The 16500-nt window shown below is 43.6% G+C and overlaps 1 protein-coding gene across 9 annotated transcripts in view; it reads left to right on the plus strand.

The window, feature by feature from the left end:
- LOC144690659 (lipopolysaccharide-induced tumor necrosis factor-alpha factor homolog) overlaps positions 1-16500 on the plus strand; it is a 94624-nt gene that overhangs the window by 22540 nt on the left and 55584 nt on the right. For 3 of the 9 annotated variants that reach the window (XM_078558376.1, XM_078558377.1, XM_078558378.1), the window contains exons 2-4: positions 469-507; positions 14628-14840; positions 15960-16113. In XM_078558376.1, the coding sequence (XP_078414502.1) occupies positions 14645-14840; positions 15960-16113 (350 nt within the window). In that variant the 5' untranslated portion in view covers positions 469-507; positions 14628-14644. Of the gene's footprint in view, positions 1-468; positions 508-2399; positions 2548-7992; positions 10358-14627; positions 14841-15959; positions 16114-16500 lie in introns of those variants that run through there. The other 6 variants (XM_078558379.1, XM_078558380.1, XM_078558381.1 and 3 more) reach the window with 4 other exon arrangements.

Genomic DNA, 16500 nt, shown 5'->3' on the forward strand with positions numbered 1-16500 from the left:
TGAATTCTCCACTGGTAGGAGTCATACCTAGCACAAAGGAAGATGGTTGTGGTTGTTGGAGGTCAATCCTCTCTGTTCCTGGACTTCACTGCAGGAGTTCCTCAGGGTAGTGTTCTAGGTCCAACCATCATCAGCTGCTTCATCAATGACCTTCCTTCCATCATAAGGTCAGAAGTGGGGATGTTCACTGATGGTTGCACAATGTTCAGCACCATTCACGACTCCTCAGATACTGAAGCAGTCCATGTCCAAATGCAGCAAGACCGGGACAATATCCAGGCTTGGGCTGATGAGTGGCAAGTAATGGTAGATCGAACACAAGACCTGACGTTGCCTTGGCACCTAGTTATGGCTAGTAAAAAGTGGCTGTCTAATTCTAACACAAAAAATGTGTAAAGCAAAATTTTGGATGTTTTTTGAGAGATTAAATAAAAATTAACTAGTGATATATAAATGTTTCATTTACAGCTGTAACGTCCGATGGCATTGAATACTCCAGCTGAAACGGTATGAATTAAACCATGGTTTATGCTTTTTAAAGAAAATAATAAAGCATTTATTTCTTGGCTTTGCATAGTCATTTTTCCCTTTACCTTTTCTTAACATCCCTGTCGGTGGTGGATGAAGAATCCGCTTTGGGCGTCATGAAGTGGGCTTCCAACCTGGAGTATGTTAACAGGAAGTCTTTATTAACAACTCATAACTAGAACCATAAAGTTATGGCAGAGGCCAGTCAGCCCATTGTGTCTGCACCAGCTGAAAAAGAAAAAATACAAAACTAGCCACCCATTCTAATCCCACCTTCCGACACCTGGTCCGTAACCTTGCCGTCTACAGCGCTTCAGGTGTTGATCCAGGTACCTTTTTAAATAAGTTGAGCATTTCAGCCTCAACTACCAAACCAGGCAGTGAACTCTTCATCCAGAGGGTGGTGGGTGTCTGGAGGTTTTTCTTCATGTCCCCTCTAATCCTTCTACTGATCACCTTAAACCTGTGCCCCTTGGTAATTGACCTCTCCATTAGGGAAAGTGTGTCTTGTCTACTCTATCTAGGCCCCTTCATAATCTTGTACACCTCAACAAAGTCACTCCTCGGCCTCCTCTGTTCTAAAGAAAACAACCCCAGCCTATTCAACCTTTCCTCATTTGTTGCAATTTTCCAGCCCTGCCAACATTCTTGTAAATCTCCTCCTCCTGTACTCTCTCCAGAGCAATAATGTCCTTCCTGTAATGTGCCAAGCAGAACTGTACACAATTCCAGCTGTGGCCTAACCAGCATTTTATACAGTTCCAACATTACATCCCTGCTTTTGTATTTTGTCCAATAAGGAAAGCATTCCAAATGCTTTCTTTACCACTTTATCCGCCTGCCCTTCCACCTTCAGGTACCTGTGGACATGCACTCCCAAGGTATCTCACTTCCTGTACCCTCGTAATAAATGGGAAGTTATTGAGTATTCTGTTGCTTTGTTTGACCTCCCCAAATGCATTACCCCACGCTTCTCTGGATTGAATTCCATTTGCAACTTTTCCTCCCACTCAACCAAGCCATGATATAATCCTGGAGTCAACAGTATCCCCTTCACAATCAACGACACAGCCAATTCTCGTGTCATCTGCAAATCCCCCAATCATGCCACCCACATCGTCCATTACCATTTGCTTCTTGTCACTGAGCCAATTTTGGAAGAAGGTACAGGTATGGAGTTGACCTCATTCTAGGTCCTAATCCAACTGTGTCCATCTCCAAACTGACCCTGGCTCTGGGTCAAGTGTCGTCTTGCATTAATGTGGATGGTACTGTACTCGACCCCACATTAACCCTATGTACCAGACCCTTCTACAGGGAGACCTGCTGTACTATTACTACTTTGCTGCGCAAAATTTGGCTGGAGCGAAGTGATATGAAAAGATATTCTTGTTATACAATTGCAAGTACCAAAATGGCAGGGAGAGTGGGTCACAAGATGGGGCTATTTTCTGTACACCTTTTTGTGATTGCATTCTGAAAATGTAATCATATTAACAGTCACTAACATGGTGCAGCATTGAGACCCTTTGGTAATGATGGAATTGGTCATGCTTTCAATTTACAACTAATGGTTGGTCCCACGCTGGGGTTTTAAACAAGAATTAGGTTCCCCATTAATTATTGATGAAGTTCCGTTTTCTTTGAAGCAGAACAGTTTGGAGGAAGTCTTTGCGAAATGTACGGAGTCGGTTGATTTACCATCAGTGTGTTTATATGTCAGATGTCTCTCACCTCATTGGTTCTGTTTTTTTGTGTCAGGCACTTGCAAGTGTTCAGAAAGATTTCATAGGAAAATATCCCCCCCCCTCCCCCTCCCCAAATTGTTTGGTTGGGGGGGAGCGTGGAGAGGCGGGTGCGAACCCGATCATCACCCCCAATCAGGGACACGCCGCCATTTTATGTGGCCGAGCCAATTAAGGCCCGCCTATCGTGATGCGCGCCCGGAAGTGCTGTGCGTGAAAGAGCGTAGAGAACTCCCTGAAGCACAGAGGTGCCTCGGAGATCCGTTTGACATGTGTAAGTTTAAATAAAGAAAGGAAAAAACTTTTGAAACATGTCCCTTCATGTGACACTGTCACATGAATTGGGACATGTCAAAGAATTAATGTAAAAAAATTTTATTACATTTTAAAACACTTCATGAAACCTCATTTCATGAGGTTTCGTGAAAAATGCGAAGGCCGCCTGGGCTCTTCGCCAGCCGCCAACCTTAAGATTGGATGGGCAGCTCATTTTAATTGAGTTAATGGCTATTTAAATGGCCTTAATAGGCCTTTGGCAGTTTGGTGGGCAGGCAGCCGACTTGGCTGCGCGCCCGCCGAACTGACGACCTAAATGACGCGCGGTGACATCGGGACACATGCCCTACATCACCGTGTGTCATCTTACGTGTCGGTGAGCGGGCCCCACCCCTGCTCACCAACCGGAGAATTCTGCCCATAAACTCGATGTTTTGGGGAAGTTTGTAGATGGGGAAATGGGTGCAGGAGTGAAAGGAAAGCTGCTGCATTAGTTTCTATTGAAGAGGCAGCTTATTGTCGAATTGATCAACTGGGAATGGTGCCTAGATCCAACCCTGTGGATGCCTGGATAAATAAGTTTACCCTGCACTTCAAAAATGGTTCATTGCTTCAAGGTGTTTGACATGATCAGGCACCATGCAAGTACAAATATTACCATGTACACATATTACCATGTACACACTGTCCAAAGAATCAAAGCTTGGAACTCGCCCTTAGTTTAAAAGGAATGTGACTTGGCCAGTTCTTCAATAAAGCACAATGTGTGCTGGATGAAATAGATATGTAAACAAGTTCAGCAGCTGCAATATTAATCTTTTAACTTCTGATCCGGTTTGTGGCCTAGGATCTAAAAGTCCAACTTTACATTCTTATAGCACCTGTCATTTTTTCTTTATAAGGAGATGTGGCAGCCAATTTACACACGAGGTCCCACCTTTTTTTTTGGAGTGATTATGGCTAGATGAGCTGCATTTCCTTTGATTTTCTTTTTAAAAAAAACATTGACCAGCACATGAGAGAAGTTTGAAATAGTGCCAAGGGATCTCCCTGAGGGAGCAGAAGGGGCTTCAGTTTAACACCGCCTCCAACAGTGCAGCACCACTGCTCTCCCTCCCCTCCCCATTACAGGACTGGGAGCACCAGCCTAGATTTGTGCTCGAGTATCTGGAGTGGGCCTTGAACCAATGACCTTCAGACTCTGAGGCAATAGCACAGCTACAGAGATGCGTTTACAAGTCTGCTGCTGGTCTATGGAACCATTTGCTGCATCCTCACAGCTTTTAAAAGTCTGAAGAAAAACCAAACTTGGATGAAAATACTGGGTGTAACTTTTTTTTGGGGTTACTAATGTTCCCTGTCAATGTACATGCTGCCACTGACTGACTGCTCAGTCTTTCAATATTCTTTTTTTTTAATCAGGTATTTTTCGAGAACCCTTTTTTTCCCTTGGAATAAATATCATATCCTCGTGGGTTGTTTTAATGCTCCACTTGTCTCATGTAAGCCTTGTTGCTACCCTGTCACTTTGGGATGGCGGGGGGGATAATTTATGACAATAGTAAATGTTAAATGGCATCAGTTTCTTTCCATTCTGAGCAGTGGTTTGCAAATTGAATGACATTTCCATAAATTATGCCCAGGCTTTTCTGCGCCTTGACAATTTCTAACAGTGTTCTCGCACAGTTACAGTAACCAGGGACATATTAATAATTTTCACCTCGGTTTTGGCTTATCTATGTTTGATTTGGCTTTCTTTAATATATAACATGCAGAGATGAATGGAGCATTGTAATGGACTAGCCTTTTTAGAATAGCTATGGAAAAGGACTGGTGCAATCAAGGATTTTTTTTTAAAAAAGCTTTATTTCAACGAGACAAAAAGGGATCTAGCCCTGTCAAATTGGAATCAAAAATTGGTAGGTAAAACAATAGTTTGTACCATTTGGAGGCCTTTTGAAAAAGCAGATGGTTTGAGTACAAAGTAGACACACACCCTCCCATGAAAGGGGTGGGTGGGTGGAGAAAGGAAAGAGCTACAGCTCCCTGGATGACTAACAATATAGGATGCCAGATTTGGACGCCATAATGCCAGTGGTTTTGGCAGTACGTGAGTCCAGAGGGGCTAAACATAGCCAGCTTGCTTCCAGTGGAACCTGTAATGACTGCTACTTTAGTGTGGTAGCACAGGCATGTTTTGCGTGTGCTGGAAGTATGGAGAGTGGGTAGGTAGTGATGTCAGTCAATATCAAACACTTTATTTGGTGCCAAACCTGCAAGTCCTCTTTGTGCCCACTTGACTGCAACAGAAAATGCATTTAACCGGGCGAGAGACATGCCACTCCCCTATTTAAAGGCATCACCCTGGGGACTTGAGGGAGGTGTTTTCTTTTGCTGCAGTTAGTGGAAGTGCTGGATTGCTGGAGGAGCTCACGCAGGTTTTCGAAGACAGAACAGGGTGACGTTGGAGCTTTGCAAGGACTTGTGGAGTATGAATGCCTCTGAAGTGACTATATATTTGTGTTGGGTTGTAGGTTCAAAAGATTTCTCAAGACTGCTGGCTGCGAAACATTGTAACATATTTACAGTTATGAGAACACCGATACTAGCTTCTGATCATGCTTACACTCCAGTCCCAGATCACATGTGTATGTCAGTTCCTTCCATCATGTTACAGACCATTATGGTTAATCCTTAAAGAGACTTAGTCTAACATGCTTCATTTATTGTACATCTTCTCCACCACACCTCTGCCCTCCCCAACGTCTCTCTTTAGACGTCAATGTTTTCTGATGTTTGTGGAAATCCGATGCTTCAGTGTCCTAGTCATTCTGAACATTTCAGTGTTTTGTAGTCCCACAGGAAATGTAGTCTCTCTTTGCTTTCTTGGGTAGGTGCCATTTTTCTTTTTCTCTCCATCTTCTCTGCACTCTCTCTCCTCGATGATGTTGTATACCGAAAAGCATTGTGGTGCCTTCACAAGCCTACCATACCTAGTTCCCCTCTATCTGTAGGGGATAAGGACTCTCGTTTTGACGCTGGTCTTCTGGATGTTGCTGAACAGAATTTGAACTAGTAGATGATTCGGGATCACCCAGCTTCGATGTCATCTTTCATTTTGTGATAATTGCAAACTCTCTGATCTCTGTACTTGACTCTGCTCAATTGCAAAGCCCTCTTGTTTCTTGCTGTGCCTAGTTCTGCCTGGACAATGTAAGATCTCTGGAGTGGTGATTTCCCACCCCCCCCCCACTATTTCTCCGTATCTTGCTTGATCTATGATCCAAACTTCTTCCTGGATCAAATATCCCACAATATTGTTCTGTAACAACTATCCATACTGTCTCATCTGTGTACTTCAGTAAATTTCCTCTCTTGTACTTTTGTGAGTCTGGTATCTTTGACCTTCTACTAGGACCTCTGCAGTCCAATAATTTCTGTTTAATTCTTTAATCTCACCCCTTCTTGGGAATCAATTTTTAACTTCTACTTTATGGACTCTGTTTCCCTTTTAAAGCTTTTTTCTTTGAGTGTTCAGACCATTTTTCTGCTGTGACTGAAAATGCCCCAACTTTTTATACCAATGACATTATGTGTCTTTTGGCAGGACAATTTCTACACCCATGTCTCTCTCTCTTCCACAACAGCTGGTCGGGACTGCTGCCATTAATTGCTTTTCTTTTTTTTTCATTTACGGGATAGTGGTGGTGTTCCCATGTGTCTGCTGCCCTTGTCCTTCAAGGTGGTTGCGGTCATGGGTTTGGAAGATGCTGTCTAAGGAGACTTGGTGAATTCCTGCAGTGCATCTTGTAGATGGTACACTCTGCTGCTACTGTGCGTCGGTGGTGGAGGGAGTGCATGTTTGTGGATGTGGTGCCAATCAAGCGGGCTGCTTTGTCCTGGACGGTGTCAAGCTTCTAGAGTGTTGTGGGAACTGCGCTCATCCATGCAAGTGGAGAGTATTCCATCACACTCCACACAATTGTGCCTTGTAGATGGTGGGCAGGCTTTGGGAAGTCAGGAGGTGAGTTACTCATCGCATGATCCCATGCTTCTGACCCACTCTTGTAGCCATTTATATGGCTAGTCCAGTTCAGTTTCTGGTCAATGGTTACCCCGAGGATGTTGATAGTGGCGAATTCAGCAATGGTAATTTTTTTTAAAATTCATTCATGGGATGTGGGCTTCACTGGCTGGGCCAGCATTTATTGCCCATCCCTAGATGGTAATGCCATTGAATATCAAGGGGCAATGGTTAGATTCTCTCTTGTTAGAGATGGTCATTGCCTGACACTTGTGTGGCACAAATGTTACTTGTCAGCCCAAACCTGGATATTATCCAGGTCTTGCTGCATTTGGATATGCACTGCTTCAGTATCTGATGAGTCGCGAATGGTGCTGAACATTGTGCAATCATCTGCAAACATCCCCACTTCTGACCTTATGATGGAAGGAATGAAGCAGCGAAGATGGCTGGGCCTAGGACACTACCCTGAGGAACTCCTGCAATGATGTCCTGGAACTGAGATGAACGACCTCCAATAACCACAGCCATCTTCCTTTATGCCAAGTATGAGTCCAACCAGCAGAGAGATTTCACCATTATTCCTATTGACTCCAGTTTTGCAAGGGTTCCATGATGCCACACTTGGTCAAATGCTGCCTTGGTGTCCAGGACAGTTACTCTCATCTCTCCTCTGGAGTTCAGCTTTTTTGTCCATGTCTGGACCAAGGCTGAGATGAGGTCAGGAGCTGAGTGGCCCTGGTGGGACCCAAACTGAGCTATGGCTTAGCAAGTGCCGCTTGATAGCACTGCCGATATCTTCCATCACGTTACTGATGATGGAGAGTAGACAGATGGGGTTGTAATTGGCTGGGTTGGATTTGTCCTGCTTTTTGTGTACAGGACATGTCTGGGCAATTTTCCACATAGCCGGGTAGATGCCAGTGTTGTAGCTGTACTCGAACAACTTGGCTAGTAAGATTGACGAGTAAGATTTTTGCGCTTGTCCTTGTATCGACTATGGCTGTGAGCATGTTAGCAACTTTTCTTTGGACATTTGATGCTGATAGTAGTAACAAAAGACTCAGACTCATAGACTTTTACAGCACAGAAGGAGGCCATTCAGCCTATCATCTCCATGCCGGTCAACAAAGATCTGACAGCACTAATCCCATTTTCCAGCGCTTGGCCCTGGAGGCTAAGGCAACACAAGTGAATATCTAAATACTGCTAAAATGTTCTGAGAGTTTCTGACTTAACTGTTTGACTTCATCTACATGCAACACATTCATGACATGGAAAGCCTGTATGCTTTCTAGTTGAAGATTTCTCCACTGTGAATCCTCACTCTGGATGCTTGCGAGGTCTCTGGCACACTCCTTTTGTTGCTGTAGTATGCCATATACTTTTTTATTTGGTTGTACCTTTTTTTTTGTAAGCTCTGGTCGCACCCATGGAACCAAATTTCCTGCATTGGTGAGCCCAATGTCCTATTACACCACATACCTTGCAAAGTTCGTGGAACGCTGGACAAATGAACTCCCTCCCTTCCTAACAGCACTGGCTGCAGTAGCTCAAGAACCACCTTCTCATGTGCAATTGGAAATGGACAATAAGTGCTGGTCTGACCACATCCTGTGCAAAAATAAACTTTGCAGTGGATGCAGGAAACACATTGTTGGCTTCCTTCCTTTCTGCATCCTGGCTACCACGCCAATATTGGCAGCTGCACCCAATGCTTGTAGGTGTGTGTTATCTAGCCACAATGGCTTCATATTTTCTGCCATCTTTTAACAGTGTGTCAATATCATGACTTTTTTTTCTAAAGGCCTTTTTGGGAAGCTTCAATCAGCAAACGGACTATGACTCCATAACAGCTCAGCTCCCGAGAACTCGCAGTCCTTGCCCTTTATCATGGCATCTGCTGATGAGCTGATCAATTAATTCTTGTGGCTGTTGTCTGTAAGCCCTCAGCTCCAATCATCTATTCTGAAGTTCACCTTTCACGCTAAGCTGATCCTGCAGCATGTTCCACAGAGTAATAGGGCCCTTCTGCTCTTCCTCAGGCCCAAGTGTTGACTTTATGCAACCCTTCTTTTCCAATTGCAATCTTTATCTCAACTGCTTGTTTTAATCTGGTTCTGGGAGAGAAGTTTTAAAGCATAATTCCATCCTTTGTTTAAAAACCCTAAATTTGGATAGGACACCTGGTGGCCTTCTAATTCATGCTGGAAAATTTGGTGGTCACCTTCCTGATGTTTCCTGTCAACGCTCCTGAAATACAGATGATTTGTATTCTTGTGCGTGGAACGATCCAGTAATGGCAAGTACTTTTTTTTAAACTTACTTCCCTCTTAGCTGCCGTTCAGGTTTTTGCCACACTCATCCAGTGGCACTGTTTTCCCATTTTGCTTGAGAGTAGCACCTGAGGACATCTCGATGGCCTTGCAACTTTTTTACCCGATTTAAAACCAACTGCACGGTGCAACTCCTGAACTGACTCGTTTCTCCCTTTCAGCACCTGGTCACATGCCGCTTTACATCCTAGTTCTTTGACGACGTGTCAATTTACATGTTCCCTTAAAACAGTGCCTTGTGTGGCATCAAGGAACCCTAACAAAACTGGAGTCGATGGGAATCGGAGAGAAAATTCTCAGCTGGTTGGAGTCATACCTAGCACCAAGGAATATAGTTGTGGCTGTTGGAGACCAATCATTTTAGCTCCAGGACATCCCCACAGGAGTTCCTCAGGATAGTGTCCTTGGCCCAACCACCTTCAGCTGCTTCATCAATGACCTTCCTTCCATCATAAGATCAGAAGTGGGGATGTTCGCTGATTGCACGATGTTCAGCTCCATTCGTGACTCCTCAGATACTGAAGCAGTGCATGTCCAAATGCAGTCTTTCCTTCACTGTCACTGGGTCAAAATCCTGGAGCTCCCTAACAGCACTGTGGGTGTACCTACATCACAGGGACTGCAGCAGTTCAAGAAGGCAGCTCGCCACCACCTTCTCAAGGGCAATTAGGGATGAGCAATAAATGCTGGCCCAGCGAACGACACTCGCATCCCATGAATGAATTTTTTTTAAAAACTCCCACAAATCAAGTACCCACTTTTCTGCAAAATACTGTCTGCAGAGTGACTCTGCCTCCCAGGGTTTCGATGTGCATGCAATCTTATTGCATCAGATCTTGTCTGTGGCCCCTCCTCTGTTCTTCAACCTCAAACAATGTCATCATGTTGTATTTCCAGCTTCTTTACACAAACTCACCAATCTCACAGGATCGATAAACCATAAGTAAGTTTGATTTTTTTACTTGTAGTCTACAACTAATGTGTATATTACAGGATAGTTTAGCAAACTGGTCTACTCAAGGGATTCAGCAACTGCCTTTTACTCACAGCATACTGGTCATATTTTGCTTTACATTCTAGTTCCTTGAGATGTTCCAATTCACCATATTCCCTCAAAAGTGATTCATAACTATGCTGTCGTTTTGTTATCCTGAGATGTGTTTGGTTATGTGTTCAGGATCTAGACTGGCTTCTCTGGGGTTTGTCTGTTCTCCCAAGGTAAGCTGCTTGAGACTGCAGTTTGTTAAAACCATCACACTCTCTCTCTTTTTACAGCTACTATATACATATTGGGAGCTCTGCGTGTGATTCTCCACCCTCGGATAACTGCTCCTCAGTCATGTTATTCCATCAGTCCTTCTGATGTTAATCCTTTGCGAGATGCCCACCATAGAGCCACTGCCTCAGCCATTCCAGGAATCTTTTAGAGCACCAATTGCTGAACTGCTGTGAGCTTGCACCTTACTTATTTTGTTTTTGAGCACTGGTATCAGTAGCCATGATGCTAGCAGTTTGAACCTGCATGGCACCAAGCTTGACTTCAATCTGAACCTCTGCTATAGCATTTAGATATTGGATGGCTTCTGCCTGTGATGCAATGGAAGCTGAGACGTTGACCACCAGGAGCTGTGACTTGGCTGGGTCTGCAAATCCTGTCATGGAGTTTTCCACTGCACTTCTCCTCTGGAGAACATGGACTGCAAGGTTGGCAAGAAGTCCTGTACCAAGGAGGAGGTGGACTCTGCCATGGTCCTCTTTTACGGTGACAGTTGAAGGTCCATCATTGCATTGAGTATCTTGGTGTGTGTGCCCGTCAGTGTTTTTTCTTGTACACTGTCCTATTGAAATCCTTCCTGAGTCCTGTGCCCTCTGGTGAACTGGCGTGCGCACACCCTGGCCTGGCTGCAGCCCACTCATGCCTGGTGGCTCACCACATGCTGATCCTATCTCTGTTACCCTCTAATGTACACAGTGCTAGTGTCTCAGCTGTGAAAGTCTGATCAAGTGATGCTGCATCTTCAGAAGGCCTTGCGCTCCTCTTCTTTTGTGAGGCTGCAGTGACTGGTCGCACGGCATCCTCGTGAGTATCTGAAAGCAAAAATGCATGAGCAGAGGGTGGGATGGAAAGCAGGTGGTCGGTCCATGGTCACACCATCTAGAGCTTGAGCTCTTATGCCAGATAGCAGGGTGAGGGTGAAGTGGGATTTGAGGATTGTATTGGGCCGGAATGTACCATCATCCTGGATGTTCTCATTGACTCTATCTGCAACAACGCAGTCACTGTCACGACAGAAGTTTGCTGCACCATCCCCCTCAAAGGGCTCACTAGTACCTGTCCCCCTGCTTGTTCTCTGCCCCTTTCTGGTTTTGTGAGACCTTGTCTTGCAGCAGGGAGGGCAGAATGTCAGTGCATGTGTTGCAGTATTTGGATGATATGCCTGTCATAGTTGAATAGCTGAAGGTCTGTGGAAGCTGAGATGTGGGTGTTAGGCTTGCAGTATTGCTAAGGTGAGCTACAGCATCTACAAGTATCCTGACTGCTGCTGATGAGCAGAAGATGTGGTGCAGTGCAGTGAGGTTTTCACACCTCTTTGGATGGAACACTGACCATAAAAGTGGGCGTAGGGTTCTACAACTTGAATTTATATAGTACCTTTTTTAAGATAGTAAAATGGCTAGAGGTGCTAAATTGACACTTGAGCCTCCTAAGTAGATGCTAGGGCAGAGACTGTGGGCTCTTTTTTTTCTTAGAATTTAATTCTGTTGTCCCCATCGGGGAAGTAGCTAGAACCAGTGTAAATATGCCAGAAGCAAAAACTGCATGTAACAAGTCTGAAAAATTGTCTTACCAAGAAATTGCATTCCTGCTAGCAATGGTGATGTATTGTGACGACTGTTGAAATTTGAACATGGGTAGTGAGAGAAATGGTCAGAAGTATTACCTGAGGACGTCTGATCTGTGGAGTTACCCTATGGCGCACTTATATATCTCAAGTTATTTTCATGTCTGCTAAGGAACAAATTACCATAGAAACCATTTATTCTATGCAAGATTATTTAAACTTCTTGCATTCATGTATGTGGTCGACTCTTTAAATAGCCAGCAAGCCACTCAGTTGTATCAAACCACAATATCAATAAGGCCCATTACACATGAGTGGGCCTACACCACATGGACTGCAGCAGTTCAAGAAGGCAGCTCACCACCACCATAAGGGCAGTTAGGGATGGGCAATAAATGGGCCCAGCCAGTGATGCTCACATCCCATGTGACGAGGCCTTTTTTCCTTGTACAACCTGTAAATCGTGTCGAACTCCCTGGTAGATTGATGTAATTCTGCCATTTCAACATCTCTCTCACTGTAAAACTTCGCACAATCTTGAATTCTAATATTCCTGTTGTAGCAATGGTTGTTTACAACGTCATTGACGGAACCTGTCACAACCAGTTTGGATCCAATCACCGTGTCCTGAACAGGCATCGGCAAATCTTTGCCCAGTGCCAACTGCTGCAGTGTAAAACTCCCCAGATGAAGAATAAGCCTCTGCATGAAGAGGGTGTTCCTCCAAAGTGGGCTTTCCTGGTCCATATGATCTTTTCACAGGACATGGGTGTCACTGTAGTAAAACAAAAAATGCTGGAAAAACTCATCATACGAACTTGAAACATTAACTCCCTGTTTTTCTCTCCGCAGATGCTGCCAGATATCCTGAGTTTTAATAGCTTTTTTCTTTTGTTTTGTTTTTTTATTTCCGATTTCTAGCATCTTGCAGTATTTTGCTTTCTTCATGTGTGTGTTCCTGGCTAGGTCAGCATTTGTTGCCCATCCCTAATATTACTAATAGTTTTAAACAAACAGTCATGGTAATTAATATTATCCATTCTTCTTGGTTTGTCTGTAATATCAATACTTTGCAAGATTGTGTTCATTGACTGGGAGCTAGCCAAAGATGGCAGCCCTATTGAGCTCTGTACAATGTTTGACTTCTGTGGGATTGAAGTTCTCTGAAACCAAGTCCACCCAGGCAAAACATCATTAATTTCTGGCACCTCGCTGAGTAAGTATGCATTATCCATGCTGAGTACACTTTCTTGGATGTGCATATAATTTTCAAGCTCTAATTGTACTCCCTCATCAAATGGCTACGGAGCTGTCTTTTGTCCTCTATATAAATGAATGTTTGTGAAGGATGGTTGTATAGATCGCTTTTAAGTTTATTTTTCTTCAGGGCAGGTGCTTCCAGTTGCTTTTTGTTCTGGCTGACATCCCTTTGATTTATGCCATTGGTAAATGAATTGGGTCCTTTCCTGACACTGTCATTATCCCAGACCAGCATTGTGCGTACATTGGGCTTGATATTGAGTGGGATGTAACCACTCCTTGTCAAATCTGAAGCTCAACCAGTGCTGTGTCATGCTCTAACACCTGAGTTTGAAGAGCATTGCCCTAAACCATTTAGACACCTGATTTTTTGTTTTTAACACTCGTGTGTCTGATGGACATTGCCAAAGCTGAATGTTTTGACATGAGCCTCCTCCCCATCAATCCCAAGTTGATGATGTCTGAGCACAAAGATATAATCTTGCGGCTGTTGATGTTATCTACTGGGACCTGAGAGTTATCATCTGGAAGTACGCTTGTTATTCCTGTTTGTCCATGCATGGAAATTGAACATCGCTTTAGGAACCAAATCCTTTGCTACATCTAGAGTTTAGGTCCTCAGCAATTGGTGGCCATCTACATGGAGGAATGGCATTGGATTTTTTTAACCGAGTTCCTCAGTGCCAGTACAGCATAATGGCCAGCAATCTGACTTTGAATCTAATACTCTGATGGGAAATGTGGCTCCAGAATCTGTGTTGGTATATGTGTCTCTATTGGCGTTCCTTGCACTTGCTTCTGAAGGCAAATCTCTGATGTGATAATGATCAAATCATCTGTCTTTTTTGGTTGAGGAATAGATATTGGCCAGGGGGAAAACTCCTTACTTTACAAGTGTTGGAGTGGATGTAGAAAAGAATGACAGATTGGAAAATCAAAGATAGTGAACCTATTGTTCATGTTAGTAATGCTAATGGCATGTTAACTGCAGCTCCACTGATAGCACACACTCACCTGAGTCAGAAGGTTGCAGGTTCCAGTTTCCCATTCTAGAACTTGAACATAGAAATCTAGGCTGCTGTTCCAGTGGAGTGCTGAAGGAGTGCTGTGCTGTCTTTCAGAAGAGACATTAAACTAAGGCCTGTCAACCCTCGGGTGAGCTTAAATCTTATGGCCTGGTTTCCTGCTCACCTGCTTAATCTTTATCCCATGATCAACATCACAAAATTGGTCATTATCAATGGCTATACTTCATTGGCTTGAAAACACATTGGGGCACCCTGAAGTTGCAAAGGTGCTGTGTAAATGCAAGTCTTTCTATTTAGGTAGTTTTTTGGCATCCTTTTGTACTCAACTGTTAATTTTTAAGATTTGTAATACCTGTTCCTTCTACGAGTGACATACATCCTGGGTGCAGTCCATCATCTACCCAGACAGATGGATGCCATCATGGATCGCTTCCAGTGTATAACTTGAAGAAAAAGCATAAGACAAAGCAAAGCTGCCAGCAAACACTGCTGAGAACAAAACTGTACTCCAGATTTTCTAAGCTGACATTAGATCTGATACTTGGAGGAGTTGAGTAATATTTCTTGCATGTACTCTTGAATTTCAGGTGATATATCTTGCCCAATGGAGTCGAAAGGTGCTTATGGTGCACCACCCCCTAACTATATGGATTCAGTGCAGCCACCAAGCTATCAAGGGGCTGCTGGGTACCCGCCTTATCCTGCAGGACCTCCCATGGAAGGACACCCACCTTATCCTGTAGGACCTCCCATGGGAGGTCCTGGGATACCAGCGCCTCAGCATGCTAATCCTCCTGTTGGTAAGTCTGCTAGTAACTTCCCTTGGAAAGCATTAAAATGAACTCTTAACAAATGACCACATGACAAGTGTTAGACTCTTGTATCTATCCAAATAGGAATCTAAGTGCTGACTTCTGATCATGATATGGGGGAGGGGGGCACTGTTCCCATATTATAGCCTGTCAATGGAAGGGTTACACAAATGTAGGTGCTGTGTGCTTTACGAAATGATTTTCTTTCATGCCCAAAGTGGGCTTTGTGTCCATGGGGTGTGCAAAAAGAAATGGGTAGCCTCGTCATTGCAATTTTCTCCCTTAGCTCTACAAACTGCAGTGACATGTGCTGGCCATTCTTATTGTATTGAATGTTAGAGCCACCAGGCTATTCAGGTGTATGGGGAGACTTGCAGTGGAGCTGACCCAATACGTACTTGCTGCATTTTCCAGGATGAATTAGTGGGGAGTCATCAATCCTTCTATTTCGCTTCCCTTGCATAGCCTGGAACTTTCTGGCCAATTATACCATCTTTAATGCAGCTGAGATCTATTAGCTTCAGCCGAATCAGAATTTATAATGTAACTTCTCCTGATCTATGACTTAATACAGAATTAGGCAGTGCATTACTCACTAATTCATCAGGATTTATTATACTTGCCTGGACATTTGACTGAGTTTCCAAAAATACCCATTGTTAAGCAAGCCTCAAGTTTGAACTTCTGATCTGTTCCTGAATGCCATGTTTGGTTTTCCAAGCTTACTGTTGACTGTTTTTAATTAATCACCTTCACCTTCAATTTTAGAGCATTTGTACATATATGTACTTTTCTGCTTGACTGAGCAAGCTCCTCTTCACCACAAATTACACTTTACCATGTGAGCTGCAACCTGTTTTCCCCTTCTCACTCTGTCTCCACAGTGTTTAGTGATATAAACCAAGTACAAATGCAGAACATAATTTACTAATGCAGGTACTTCAGGGAAGGATAGTAAAAATGGGAGTAAAAATATTTAAACTTCTAATTTGATTTCCAAGTCTATCTTGCCATTATTGTAAATGGTTTAAATAGGCTGATTACTGAATTAGCGTTCTTGCTATGATGCATGTACTTCATAAATTTCATTTTTTTTTCTTCCCTTAGTGGTGCAAACTGTTTATGTGCAGCCCACACAACACTTCAGCTTCCAACCAATGCAGACAACCTGTCCATCCTGCAACCAGGTGGTTGTAACCCGTATTAGCCACTCAGCAGGCGCGCTAACATGGATTAGCTGTGGAGGTCTCTTCCTTGTAGGGTAGGTTATCAAAATAACTATAGTCTTCTCTGAATATTCAATGTGGAAAGGATTAAGTTTTAAGTGTACGTTGTCCAATACACCATGTATGGCAGACGTGCATATCCATTTGCTAAAACCAATCTTTGAGCACTTTGAAATTTTCATGTAAATGCAAAGTTTCCATGGACAGCAATCTGACTGTGTTGCTGGCATTTTCTATTGGACAATCACTGGGTCTGTGAGCAACTGTGTAGGAAACAGACAGGTTATTGTTCTGGGTTGGAACCATTTGCGGAATTGGTAACTGAAAAATAAACGTGTACTCTGGCTGAGTGACAGGAAACAGAGACTTGATAAAGGTATTCAAGATCCTGAGGGGTATGGACAGGGTAAATAGTGAGAAAC

This window comes from Cetorhinus maximus, chromosome 15, assembly GCF_964194155.1.
Source record: "Cetorhinus maximus chromosome 15, sCetMax3.hap1.1, whole genome shotgun sequence".
Lineage (NCBI taxonomy): Eukaryota > Metazoa > Chordata > Chondrichthyes > Lamniformes > Cetorhinidae > Cetorhinus > Cetorhinus maximus.